Here is a 14,578-nt window from a genome sequence, read left to right as displayed (position 1 = left end):
GCAAATGCAAGTTTGGGGGCTCTAAACCTTTCTTTCCAGTGTTTAAGAATGTCAATGAATATTGGGACTCTATAAAATATTCAAAGAACTTTAAAGCTATGAGGACTGTGCAAATCTATTCAACACTTGTGACTTCGCTGGACTGACTGATATTGCATTGTGCGGCGATCGCCGGTGATCGATTCTGCGCAGGACTGGCTCATCTCGAACGAACCCGGCACATGCGCAGAAAGGATTGAGCGGCTGGAACGGATCGGATACTGACACCAGCCAATCAGATGCAGAGGAGGGCGCTTATGATAGCGTCATCCTAGGAAATAAATTTGGGTTGTGGCCTACGTTACAGGAGTAATGCAGTTGTTTTATGGTTCATTTATAAACCAAGCAGTGATTTATATAATAATTGTCTGATCTATGAAGGTTCAGCGGATCTGCTGTAACTTAAACAAAACATGGATATACCCACCCCCCCCGAAGGTGAGCCCTAACGTTACGCTGCAACGTTATATGTTATTGTACGTTAGCTAGCTACCATGCTAACTGGAGCTTACGTTATTCGACATAATACAGAACCGCTGCATTTAGCCTTTCGGCAGTAGCTGCATGTGGATCTATGAAATGTGTGTGTAACGTTACACTGCACCAATGAACCGGTGCAGTATCAACAATGAGAGACACAATAATTGTATAGCAGCAGCTAAGCGTTCTTACTAACGGGAGTTCTTACAAAGTATTGTTATTAAGTTAACGTTAGCTAACGCCACAGCTAAAGTCTTTCAACCTATTTTTCGTCCAAATTTGCAATTTCCTTCTTTTCCCCTTTAGTTTTCAAATGTGTAACGTTATGTGGCATATTGAGCGCGCATCCTTCAGTCTGTAAAGCAAACTAAGACACATGCATTTCTAGTGCGGCCTATAACTGGATTAGGATGCCCTCTCCTCAGGCCAGCGTTACTCCTTTTAATATCTCAGTGTAAATAGAAACTCAGGTCTCATTAAAATCAGTAGATACCCGTACACAGTTAACTATGTTCACATTTAACAGGTATTTAGGTGTTAAAGATTAAAAGCACTGAAATGTTAATCCCTTGTTGTTAAGATGTTACACTCTATTTTTGCAATAATGCTTCAATAATAATTGTGCCTCTGATGTTTTTATGAAAGATTAATTAATCTTGAAGTAAATGGGATTCTTCTTTCATTCAGATTGGTACAAAACAGGTGAATGTTGTCAAAAAAGCACGAGTTATGGTAATTTCTTGCTGTCTTTTTGGTTTGTTTGTTTGTCACCACTTTAAGAAAGAGCACCAGCTGCCTCAGCTCTGACTGTATTTCTTCCCTTTTCTGTTTTCTGGTGCAGATCAGGAGCTAAGGAATGTCATTGACAAGCTGGCCCAGTTTGTCGCTCGGAACGGGCCAGAGTTCGAGAAGATGACAATGGAGAAACAGAAGGACAACCCTAAGTTCTCCTTCCTCTTTGGGGGAGACTACTTCAGCTACTACAAGTGCAAGCTTGCTATGGAGCAACAGCAGCGTATGTAGTTCATAGGACAGTCCACCATAAAAACAGAATTTGCACATCTATATTTTTGTAATGTTCGAATGTTTGTTATTTGATGTTCAAGACTTTTCGGTCTTTCCCAGTGCTGTAGAGTCCTTCATGAAATTAATCAAAATACGGAATTGAATTGAAATGGCAAATGGACTGCAGTTTTATAGTGCTTTAGTAGTCCTAGCAACCACTCAAAGCTCTTTACAACACAAGCCAGCATTCACCCATTCACTAACACATTCATACACTGGTGGCAGAGGCTACCAATTGATAATTTAACGCTTTTACTTATTTATTATTCTTTGCTGTGTGATAACTCATTTAGTATACCTGTCTTTGATTTTTTTTTTTTTACTTATGTCTCTTGTTTGCACTATCCACTCTGCTGCTGTCATCCTGCAAATCTCCCCAATGCGGGACTAATAAAGGATTATCTTATTTTATCTTATCTTACCATTCAAGGTGCCAACCTGCCCGTCACGAGCCATAACCAGTCACACGCACACTCTCAGACGAATTGCAAAGACATCGGTAGCAATTGGAGTTTCAGTATGTTGCTATAGGTCATTTTAACTTGTAGACTGCAGGGGCCAGGGTTCAAACCCCCAACCCTCTTATACAGTCATATAGGCCAATAGGTGATAAACACGTTATTCATGTTAGGAAATTAACACATGCCGGCTTGTATTTAGGGGACATAGTCAATAAGCACATCTTTTGCAAATGGAGTAAACTGATGATTGAACTCTTCAACATCATATTCCTAATGGGTATTCTGATTTACACTGACCTATTTCATCAAGACTACTTCTAGCACAAGGTATCTCTTAATGTTGGCTGCCTTATCAGCTGTATTTCATAGTGGAGTAGCAGTGAAACCACATGCTGCCTTCATCTTCTGGGACATTTTTTCACAGCTTACTGAATAGAACTTGGAATTTGCTCTTTATGTGAAACCAGAGTTGGGCTAGATATGCGACTTTAATATGTTTTGATATGTGCCTCTTGTTTGCAATGCACTTCTTGTGATTGCTCTTTGAAATCCCAACTGATGCTAAATGCTTGATGCGCTCCTAAACTTGCCCAACACAGTGCTTGTTGGAGCCATGTGGCAGTATTTTCCAGTCCACTGTAAATAAGCTCACAGAATGATGTACACATTCCATTAATGCTGACCTGAAACATCTCTGTGAGTCAAGAAACCAAAATATTTTGTACTAACAACATTGTTAACAAGACTATTTAATACATATTTCACATGGCTTTTAGTGGCTGAATCCAAATAGAAAAAGTTTACCACACCAACTCTACACACTGCTGCTGCATAATTATCAGCTGAGTTATTTAAATGTAGTATTATGTACTTACTCATAGTTTTGACCCGTCAGACTATTAATGCCACTTGTTACTTATGTAGAGCATGTGGAAGCTTCTTACTGCGCCTCCAGTTCCCTTTGGTCACTGTATGATGATCAGTTTATCACCAGCCTGGTAACAATAGCACAGTGTTGTGCAGGGTTGCATGGAGTTCTTCTGTCAGTCATGTAATACCACTGAAATGCATTACTGTATTACCATTTGCTTTTCTCCACTTAGATCCTTCTACCCATGATGGAGAGGAGTATAAAACTGAAGGTATTTATTGGAAACCAGATTTGTCAGACAAATTCAAATTCCAGTTGGAAAGCTTGTTGTTATTTTTTTTGTTCCATTTTTCTTATGTTTGTCTTTTTGAGTATGTGCTCTAATGTTTTGAAGTTAGACTGGAGATATTTCTATATCTTGTTGATGGTCCTGAACAAATTGTAACTTCATTTTGAAGATGTCAGGTTTGATTAGACAAACCGAAGGAGGAGACCAGGGGCCTGAGGCTTGTACCACAAAGCAAGTTCAGCATACCCAGGTTTCTTTTGGTTATCTGGATTAACGATCCCTTACCACCGTGATCCAGCTAAACGGTCCCACAAATCCGACAACTCGGTAAACCAACCCAGGGTTTCTCAATCTGGCCCGTTCACATAAAGGGCATTCTGACAAAAGTGGAAATATTTCAACTTTGTGAGAATGTGATGTCATCTCATTGCAGTAGTTGAGTAACCTAATATTTCTGTACTATGTTTGCAAACCTTGGTGCCTGTGATCTTTTATGATCGTTGGAGGTTCTCACATATTTCCTTTCAGCAGTAGTTGTTTCTTCAGAGTTTCGGGGGTCAAGGAATGGCAACAGTGTTTATGTAAATGCTGATTGCATGTAATTTAAATTATGTTCACTCTTCTGCTTGAACTTGAAATGTTTCATCAGCTTGCTGTATGTAAGCCGTAAAAAGATATTTTACCTTTTACAGGTCACTTGGATTGATATACTTATATGATATGATTTATGGACTGCCTCCTTCTCTTTGGGCAACTGCATCACATTAGCAGTGGCACAGCATCAACCCTCCCAGACTCAGCCCCAAAATCAGAGCTTTACCAAACTTCCAGACTTCACATGTTTTTATATTTGCTGCTTTTTTGCTGCTTTTTGCAGAAATGTACAACCCAGGCACCAAAGACGTGGTTGATATCCCTCCTCCAGTGATGCCTATGATTGCTCCACCCCCGATTCCTCCGCCTACGCCGCTTTCTTTAGATGAGCTCATTCAACAGAGCCAATGGAATCTGCAGCAGCAAGAGCAGCATCTGCACACACTCAGACAGGTACAGAGCAAGAAAGAAATGAAAATATTGGCGCAGTGTACATAGTCATCTCTGGGATGTTTCCTCTGTTGGTTTTTTTTATTTTTTACGCAAGAGCGATGCTCTTTGTAAGACTGCTAGTAACAAAAAGAAAGCTAAGGGATTTTTGCAGTGGCAGGACAAATTATTTTGATGAGGTCATTTTTGTATTGTAATTGCACATAGCCTGCAACATACAGCGCAATTCTTCACAATTTACAGTGACTGTTTTTGCGGTGTACTGTTACAGTGTGGGACGACAGGTAAAAGGAACAATGTTTTTAAAGGAACAGTGTAAGACGTATGTATGACATGCTATACATACCGTACTATAAAGTTGTTGTTACACATGAAAAAGGTGTTAAACGTTACATGACCAAAAGTTTGATGCGCATCACTTAATAAAGGATTAAACTGAAGAAGGAAAAAAAAAGGGGCGACTGTTGCTCAGTGGAGAGCAGGGTCGTCCTCCAATCAGAGGATTGGTGGTTTGATCCCGGCTCCGGCAGTCCATATCGATGTGTCCTTGGGCAAGACACTTGCCCCAAGTTGCTCCCGAAGGCTGTGCCATCCGTCTGTGAATGTGTGTGATTGTTTGTTAGAGTGGTGAGTCCTGATGGGCAGATGGCACCTTGCATGGTAGCCCCTGTCATCGGTGTATGTGGTGAATGATGACATGTTGTGTAAAAGTGCTTTGAGTGGTCGTATGACTACAAAAAGCGCCACACAAGTACAGTCCATTTACCATTTGTAAAACATTTAGGGGGATAAATGGGCAGGAATGGAATATAACCATGTTTAAATCAACTGAAATTCAGGATTGTAGGGTTTTGGTTAACTTAGAAATAGCCATTTATATCTACTAGGGAGCATGTCGTCAGCCCACAACAGACAAACTGAACACTGGCTCTAGCGAGAACCTTTGGCATTTTTACGTTAGGCATCAGATCTATTACCGATTTATTACCGAAAATCGGTAATAAATCCGATGCCTATTTATAAAAGAGGAGTATTGATCGTCAGTCTCTAATCCTCAACCGCTATACGTACACAGGCACAGCACGATTGGCCAAAAGCTTTCTTTTTTACAAACAAGTTTAAACAATGGCTTGTGTATGTAGCCTAACTGTTTATCTTGGTTTGTTCTTTTAAACTAGGCAAGCAGACAGGAGGATTGACGGATACTGACTGATGTTTGTGTTCTTCTTTATAAACTTTACTCAGAAATGTTAACTAATTACCAACAGTTAACATTTGTTTACAGTGAGCTTTATTGACTTTGCTGCTGTAAACCTTACTGTTGCTGGTCTAATATTATGCTGGTCTATATAAAACAATATTGCGTTTATTTAAAATATAAACAAATTCCTATCCTTTTGTAAATTAATTTGTTTTTAAGATTCTATATATGTCTTTAAAAACAACTATTTATTCATGGAAAATAACCAAATATTGATAATAATAGCTCAGAGTAGTAATAAAATCCTTAAGATACCTATCTCTACCTGAAGTCCTCTGACACACTTTGAAAGGGAGGATGAGCAGAGGAGTATTTAGTTGGAGGTCTGCAACCTCACCACTAGATGTCACTTAATCTTACACACTGTTCCTTTTAAGTTAGGGAGTAACAATCTTGTAACTTAAAAATAACTTGGGGGTATTTTATTAACTTACACGTACCTATTAAAATATTATTAGCCTCTGTATGAATATTACAGAGCAACAAAGCTGGAAGTTTTGGAAAAGATGAGTTCTGTAGTACTTAATGAATCTGCTGTATTTTATTTCGAAATGACAATATAGCACTTAACAAAACTGGAGGGAAACAGACAAACAAATGACAAAAAGATGATAGGCAAACTACATAGTATGTTTGTATTAGGTATGGGTCACTGTAATAGCATGAATGAATGTTTTGTTAATGGTGTAATTGAAATTCATACAGAAGAGTAAAGCTGATAAAGTGCTTTACAATTGGCCTTTCATTCACCCATTCGCGCATGTTCACACACAAACACCAATGGCGGCAGAGCTGCCATGGAATGCACTGGCCTGCCCATTAGATGCAACTTGGGGTTCAGTGTTTTGCTCAAGGACACTTGGACAACCTTGTGATTAATGGACCTAGTTCTACCTCTTTAGCCACAGCAGCTGGTCTTTTCCTTGGCAGTAACAACCTTTGGTTTGGTTTCTTTGACTGTTTTGTATCCTACCTGTTAACTCCTGTTCCACTTGATGACATGCAGTGGCAGTCTGAAGAACAATAGTTGATAGAAATATCTGATGCTTTTTTCTCCGTCCCGCTCAATACAGGAACAAGTGAGTGCAGCCATAGCTCTGGCTATGGAGCAGCAGACCCAAAAAATGCTGTTAGAAACTCAGTTGGACATCACAGAGTTTGACAACCTGCTGCAGCCCATTATAGACACCTGCACCAAAGACGCAATCTCTGTAAGCCTGCCATACCAGAGATTCTTTTAGGGATGCTTATGTTTGTAGATTCCTAAAATAATGATAACAATAACAAAATATTTATCTCACTCATGTGTTTGTCTTCCTGTCAGGCTGGTAAGAACTGGATGTTCAACAACGCCAAAACTCCACAGCACTGTGAACTGATGACATCACATCTTCGTAACCGCATCGCTGCTGATGGAGCACATTTTGAGCTCCGCCTACATCTTATCTATTTAACCAACGATGTTCTCCATCACTGGTACACAAACAAAAATACATTCATCAATATGTACCCGATAATACTTTCATTAACATAATCGTGATGATACAAGTATTAAAGCCACTTGCTTTGTGTATCAAACATTAAACAAGCATACCTTTGCTGATTAATTAACTTTTTTAATTTGATTTCATTAAATGGAATGTGTTAATTCAATGTACACAAGCAAGCACTAACAACATTGAAAGTGCAATCAGTCTATCATCAAAAGTCAATAGTGAAAAATCTTCAATTAGCAGATTTGCTGCTTTTCCCTTTTTATATTTTTGTAAACCTTATAACTTTAAGTTATGAGGGAGCAGCTTGGGCTCTGGGAAACTGATTCAGATATTTCTTAGACCTGCCAATTCCAATTTTCTTTCTAAGAACTATTATTGACAGCATGGTTATGACATTATGGTCTGCTACTTGATGCCGACTTGTAGTGTTATGCAGAACACAAATGTTAATGTGACAGATCGCCCACCGGTCATGGCCGATCAGCTGAAAACCGTCTGGTTTTGACCAGTAGCCAATCGATCGGTGCATCTCTAACCAATAACAATAATAACCATTAGTTGCAGCCTTGGTCCGATAATAAAACACATCTTGTATAAAGAGTCTTGTTTGTGTAATAAAAACGGATTCAGTGAGAAGAAAATTGTTCATCAGCTTTCAGGATATTCCTTTTTGTAACGTGTTTGAATGTGTCCTCACAGCCAGCGGAAGCAGCAGAAGGATTTGTTGGCAGCACTGCAGAAAGTTGTGGTTCCCATCTACTGCACTAGCTTTCTGGCTGTAGAGGAAGAGAAGCAGCAGAAGATAACTAGGGTAAACACACTCTCAACATCTTAAGCTCTTCTTTGAAAAAAGTACATTTAGTCTAAGTAGTTACATTGAAATTGAATTGGAAAGCTAGAAATAATCTGTACCTCTTTTTAGTCAAATTGTTATCTCTTAGTCTACAGTTATTTTTCTCTGATTGTACCCGCCCACTTACTTCCCAGTTGTTGCAGCTGTGGGAGAAGAACGGTTACTTTGATGAGGAGACCATTCAGCAGCTCCAGAATCCAGCCCTGGGCCTCGGCCAGTACCAAGTGAGTGGAGGGGGGGGAGAAACAAGATTAAAAGGCATTAACATTCTTTTCTTTTGTGACGTAGAGTCCAAAACGGTCGACTCTTATCTCAGAATTTGCCTTACAAGATTACGGTTAAATTAAATCAGTACATGTACATCAGAGCGTATTGCTGACCATTCTAGTCCGGGCTGATCGTCAGGACTTTCAACCACATAGTCCGTTCAATGGTCCCGGTGTTGTGTTGAAGTCGGTGTTTCCCCTACCTAAACCTGAACCAACCATTATCCCAAACCACTAAGGGGGGGTGCTATCATTTTAAAATGATTTAAACCAAGCAACTGGGGAACAGACTTTGACATAATGCTGTTTCTTGCCTTTTCTAGCCCTTTGATTTCTCAATAACTTCATCATGTCTTCTCTCTTTTTTATTTACCTCTTCTATTCTGTCTCACTCCTCAAACCACTTATCCACACTCGGCCCACCCAGTAAAACAAAATTCACAATAAAGTTTGCCATTTTATAGCATTGTTTGGCACAGTATTACTTTAGTCATCCAATCCAATAGTCACAACTGTGTGTTTTGTAGAGTATTTATTTTGTGGATTTTGCTTGCGTTTGTGCCCCATTTCAGGAAAATATAACCCTGAGTGGTTTTAATTCACTGATAACCCTGGAACAATCTCAGCTAATCTCAATCTCTTGCCCTCTCTCTCAGGCTTCTCTGATAACAGAGTATGCTGCGGTGGTGCAACCAATCCAGCTAGCCTTCCAGCAGCAGATCCAGGCTCTGAATACCCAGCACGAAGAGTTTGTTACCAGCCTGAAGCAGCAGCAGTCGCAGCCTGCCACTGTAACGCAGCTAGCTTCACTAGCTGAGCCTGAAAAGGCCCCGCCTATGACCACAAAAGCTGGTGAGAACACACAGGCACAGCCTGATACATGAAGCCATATTTGTTACCATTACAGCAAAACCAAAATGTTAACGTCACAATTTTTAACCTGCTATCTAAGCAAAATATAACAGTTGTAAAACATGTTTATTCTAACTAAAATCTTGTTCAAACGTTTTGCTGGTTAGAGATTTGTTCTACAATGGGCAGGTACATGTATGTTTGTGCTGTAAGGTGTTGATGTGTGTGTTATGTGCAGTGGATGTGAAGCCTACCATGTCAGGGCTTCCTCCAGGGGAGTTTGATGGGGCTTCATCCAGACCACAGGACCCCAGCAACCCCAGTGGACCTTCAGATATAACCTCTAACAAGTCTGCGTGGTATGACACCCAGCACCTTGGCCCCTGGAACCCAAACCAGCCGGTAAAGGTGTGTGTGTGTGTGTGTGTGTGTGTGTGTGTGTGTGTGTGTGTGTGTGTGTGTGTGTGTGTGTGTGTGTGTGTGTGTGTGTGTGTGTGTGTGTGTGTGTGTGTGTGTGTGTGTGTGTGTGTGTGTGTGTGTGTGTGTGTGTGTGTGTGTGTGTGTGTGTGTGTGTGTGTGTGTGTGTGTGTGTGTGTGTGTGTGTGTGTGTGTGTGTGTGTGTGTGTGTGAAGTTTTGATAAATCTTTTTCCCGACCAAACACTTCTTAAAGTATGGGGCTGACAGGTGGGTCGGGGGTAAAGTCTAATGCAGAACAAATGTTTTGATGAATCTTTCTCAGAACAGTTAACAAATCGTCAATCACAATGGTGAACATTAAGACATGTAGTCTGTAGGGTGTAAGTAATGGACAGACATGCTCCGTACCGGTATTTAGTTGGCAGAGGCTTGTGTTCAAAGCGACATGTACAATGCGTATAAAAAGTAGTCACCCCCCTTGGATGTTTCACCCTTTTGTTGCTTTTATACATGAACCCTACAATCACTTGACACACATCAACTGCACTCAGGTGATCTCCATTTCACCAATTGTGACACTGCTGGCATTAACTAGCTGGACCTCATGTTGAATTAGGTCAGTCACTTTAAAGGGGGTGAATATTTATGCAAACACTTATTTTACACTATATATTTTTAATTAATTGACATTAGTTTGTAAAAATCTGTTTTCATTTTGACATGAAAGAAGCTTTTTTTGCAAATTCTTGTCAAAAAAGCCAAATTATATGGACCATGATGTCATGTATAAAAGCAACAAAGGGGGAAAACATCCAAGGGGGGTGAATCCTTTTTATAGGCATTGTGAATGAGATACAGTCCAACACACAGTAGATCATGGCGAAGCCTTCGAGTGTCTCAAAACTCAGTTTCATTTTCCACCTTGCACAAGTGCCAAAAGGCTGCAGGTGCATGTTTCCGGAGTGGCTTTTGAAAATTGAGTCAAGGAATGAAACACTCCTACCTAGCCTATATGTTTCAAATAAGCCAGCTCCACAGCCAGTTCTACAGTGTGAGGGATGTGATGGGCTGTTGAGGAGTCCACTGACAACCGTGACACTGATTGTCCATGTCAACCTTCCACTTCAAGCTCTTTGAGCATGAAATTTTTACTCGCCTGACAATACATTTTACAGGTTTTTATTCCTGCCTACTTTTACACCATCATGATATGGTATAATAGTCATAATCTTAGATAAGTTGTATTGCACTACCATTTTTAATGCTATTTATGATCTCTTTACAGTTACAGAACAGTCCAGCACAGTTCACCCGCAGACATCTGCCTGTCATGTTTTCATGATTTTGATCATCTCTGATATGAAAACATAATTACAAAGATTAAAAAAGTGTGTGTCTTGTTCATAGTTCAGTCATAAAATCCCAGCATACCATGGAGTGTCTCTCCTGCGTAGCTGCTTTCAACACAGTCAGCCAAAGGGTCAGATTTCCCCCCAGCAGTGGTTCTATCCCCGCCCCTTGTATTTGCAGCATTTCCCACCCCAAGCAGCGCCCTGGTCCCACCCTCTTGTGATAGAGCTTGTCCAGCCTTCAGAAGACCTTGCTTTGGGTTTATGCAGTGTATGTGTCAGCTCAGGCAGCAGACGATGGACAGGCCCTTTCTGATACTTGTCCTTCCCTAGCCTCCTTTTGACCCAAACCAGCCTCCCCCTCCCTGCCCTCCTTGGAACAGCCATGAGGGAATGTGGAATGAGCAGAGAGACCCAGGAAATTGGAGTGGAGGTCCACCCAGAGAAGGAGGCCCCTGGAGCGGTCCTGGTGGGTCTGACCCAGGCCCTCCATCTTGGAACTCATATGACCAGCAGCCGCCATGGGGGAACCAGCCTGACCAGCCTCCATGGGGCCAGAGGGAGCCCCCGTTTCCTCCACGCATGCAGGCATGTGGTAGATGACCATTGTCGTTTGACTGGCTTTGCTTTGATTTTATTGATTTATTTAATTTTTATTGTATTGCCTTGTATAATCTACATTTGCAATTTGTAATTATAGTCTATCCTAACTTTTCTGTTACCTTAAAGATTTTGCTGCTCATTTACATTAATGACAGTATCCTGTGTCCAACTTGCATTTCTACAGAGACCTCCCCATTTCAGAGGGCCCTTCCCTCCTCACCAGCAGCCACCGCCTTTCAACCAGCCCCCACCACCACACAGTTTCGGACGCTTTCCGCCGCGCTTTATGCAGGACGACTTTCCTCCCAGACACCACTATGACAGGCCAACATACACCCCACACCGCTTTGACTATGCTCAGGGAGATTATCCTGCAGGTGAGTGCAGAGGCAATAAGTGATTGAAAGCTACCTATTTTTGCACCTGTTATTGTTTTTTTCTTGTCTCATGTATTTTAACAATATACACCTCCGTTTGCCAGACATACAAGGTCCTCCCCACCACCATCCCAATCAGAGGCTCCCTCCCCCAGGTATGGGTGCCGAACATCCTCCCTGGGGTGGAGGCCAGCACCCGGATTTTGGCCCACCCCCACACGGCTTCAACGGCCATTCACCCCACATGCGTCATCGTCAGCATCCAGTGCAAGATGACCCCAGTCTGGTGCCTAACGTACCCTACTTTGACCTGCCAGCTGGTCTCATGGCTCCGCTAGTCAAAGTACGTCACCGTCTTCTGATTAGAGCAGTAGTTCTCAAAAGTATGGGGCGCGCCCCCCTAGGCGTGATGGGCGGGTCGTGCGTGTTGGGGGTAAAATGTGATGCAGAAGCAATGTTTTGATGAGTCTTTTTCACGACAGAACAGTAAACAAATCAGCAATCACAATAGGAATGATGTTTGTTCAAAAAGATAGTCTCTAGGTCTAACGAACTGAAAGACATTTGACAGGGCCGAAAATAAAAAAAACACCATGCTTCCGAGACGTACAAGACAATGTGCTCAGCTGACAAAAAATAATATGATAGTGGTTTGATAATAAAACGTAAAGTTTGAAGCTTTGTTCATAACGCTGACAATAACATTACTTTTATCAATAACGTACAGAACCATTACCTTCCACCTTGTTTGGGCCCTGCTGGTATAACTTCTTAGCTGATAAATTTACTTCATTGCTAGAAGAAAGCCATCATGATTGTAAAAAGGGGAAAAGAACAGTGGTAAAAACTGATTAAGCACTGCCCAATGGTCAAGGTCCAAGACAAGCAGTGGAAGTAAATTACAGACTAGTCGGAGTAGCTAAATAAATGATGATAATAATGGAAAGGACCAATCCAAATCTGCCATTGTACTGTCATTTTCAAAATAGAAAAGACTGATCCACTACCAGTACAGTTATAGAATTGACTCATTACTCATTTACCCACAACAGTCAAACCTGCATGTCTCTTGTCCACCTTGTTATGTCTATTGTTCAGCTTGAGGACTCTGATTATAAACCTCTGGACCCTAAAGACATCCGGCTACCCCCTCCCATGCCACCTAGTGATCGCCTGCTAGCTGCTGTGGAAGCTTTCTACAGCCCTCCATCCCATGACCGGCCTAGGAACAGGTACACACACCCTAAAACTCTGTTGGAAGACAAATTGGACTGAAATTAAAATTGCAACATTGCAAATACATCAGAATTTACCAACTGGTCTACCCCTTTCACTGGCCCCGTTGAAATAAAGGGATGAAGAAGAGATGCAACCATTATCCTTTAATTTGACTATGGGTGGCTGAAAACACTAGCATTTACTACTGGAGATTTAGTTTTTTTTCATGAGTTTGACTTGAACGCTAGCTATAAGCATCAAGTAAATGCACAGTCTCGCAGTGCAAAATGTATATAAATAAGTCCTCTTCATTTTTTCCTGAGGTTTGATTGCACGTGTATCATTTTGAATCCACTTTCAAATCTGCTTATAGAATCCAAATCTTTTCCGATCCCTTATTGCCATTTCTTAGCAAACTAAACAAATGACCGTTGATTACAGACACTGGCTTGCAGAGGCCGCAATAACCAGATAATGACTGAAGTATCTTTAGCAATGATTGTTTGTTATCTACAGCTGATATAATCTGCCATAGGCCATATTGGCCGGGTTAAAAATGAGATGCGTGCAAACATTACCAGAACAATTGTTATATCGCATATAAAAAAGAAGAGCAAGTAGAAAAAATAAGAAGTCAGAATTAGATTAATTTGCCAAGTATGTGTGCCCATACAAGGAACTAAACTATTCTGCTTCTTTCTTGATGAACTTAAACAGAAATAGAATACGAGCTAGGAATCAGGACAACAAAGCTGGACAAGTAATGATGAAGTCCAAACAACTGCTTGTGTGACTATAGTCTGGCGGTGCACAACTGGCCGAATTTTCCGGTCAGAGAAAACACAGCATCTTCTCTCCTTTTAGATGAAGCATTTATTCTGAACATGCATGATTTCCCAAAATGAGGGGGTTGCAACCTTAGATGTTACACTATGTATTTTTAATTGTGGTTTGGGATATATATTCTTCAAATAGTGTCTCAGAGACAAAATGGGAGAGACTGGCAGTGACGTTGATAATCCTCCAGCAGAGTTGTGGCTTGACATGACCCGTCTTGTGTCGAACTCTCGTGAGAAATGCACAAATTGAAGGCACTGAATTTCACTGTAATTTTTGTACTTGTAATTCTAAAATTGTGAATTCACCAACCAGGATCAACAAGGTTAGTCTTGGCTACCCTTGTCGCTTCGAGCAAGTTGGCAGTGTTTCAGTAACCATGCACCATTTGGCCTACCCCAGCTTCATCCATGCTCCACCTCTTTGCGCATTTTTGGATTAGCCGGGAGTTAGGCTGCGTTGTCACTGCCAAGATGGAGAAGGCTGTAGCTGCCCCCTTTGTGCTTCATTAAAGCCCTTCAGAAAGCCATGGGTGACGTCACAGAGACTACATCAATGTGTATACAGTCTTTGGAGATGATGGAGAGAAAACTAAACTGGAAAATCTTACTGCTTTCCTCAAGTCAATGGTGTGGCAACATTCTACCACATTTTGTGTCTAATCGAATTGAATAGTGATCTTAAAATCTAAAGACAAAGAAATCGTGGATTTTGAGGGCAGACTGGCACCAATTATTTTGTCTGGAAGGAAGTACTTTCTCTGCTGGACCTTTTTCCTGATGGTGTTGATGTTGGAAGT

At 41.1% G+C, this 14,578-nt stretch overlaps 1 protein-coding gene across 2 annotated transcripts in view; it reads left to right on the top strand.

Annotated features, from left to right (window-relative positions):
* Positions 1–285: 285 nt before the first annotated feature.
* cherp (calcium homeostasis endoplasmic reticulum protein) overlaps positions 286–14,578 on the top strand; it is a 21,317-nt gene continuing 7,024 nt past the window's right edge. Inside the window, exons 1-14 of one of the 2 annotated variants that reach the window (XM_054596522.1) lie at positions 286–477; positions 1,361–1,534; positions 3,149–3,187; positions 4,083–4,252; positions 6,584–6,721; positions 6,835–6,986; positions 7,706–7,817; positions 7,994–8,083; positions 8,782–8,977; positions 9,216–9,379; positions 11,078–11,332; positions 11,532–11,724; positions 11,829–12,067; positions 12,823–12,956. In XM_054596522.1, the coding sequence (XP_054452497.1) occupies positions 453–477; positions 1,361–1,534; positions 3,149–3,187; positions 4,083–4,252; positions 6,584–6,721; positions 6,835–6,986; positions 7,706–7,817; positions 7,994–8,083; positions 8,782–8,977; positions 9,216–9,379; positions 11,078–11,332; positions 11,532–11,724; positions 11,829–12,067; positions 12,823–12,956 (2,081 nt within the window). In that variant the 5' untranslated portion in view covers positions 286–452. Of the gene's footprint in view, positions 478–1,360; positions 1,535–3,148; positions 3,188–4,082; positions 4,253–6,583; positions 6,722–6,834; positions 6,987–7,705; positions 7,818–7,993; positions 8,084–8,781; positions 8,978–9,215; positions 9,386–11,077; positions 11,333–11,531; positions 11,725–11,828; positions 12,068–12,822; positions 12,957–14,578 lie in introns of both variants that reach the window. The other variant, XM_054596521.1, reaches the window with a different exon arrangement.

This window comes from Anoplopoma fimbria, chromosome 3 (assembly GCF_027596085.1).
Source record: "Anoplopoma fimbria isolate UVic2021 breed Golden Eagle Sablefish chromosome 3, Afim_UVic_2022, whole genome shotgun sequence".
Taxonomy (NCBI): Eukaryota; Metazoa; Chordata; class Actinopteri; order Perciformes; family Anoplopomatidae; genus Anoplopoma; species Anoplopoma fimbria.
This window is presented reverse-complemented; position numbering and strand designations above follow the sequence as displayed.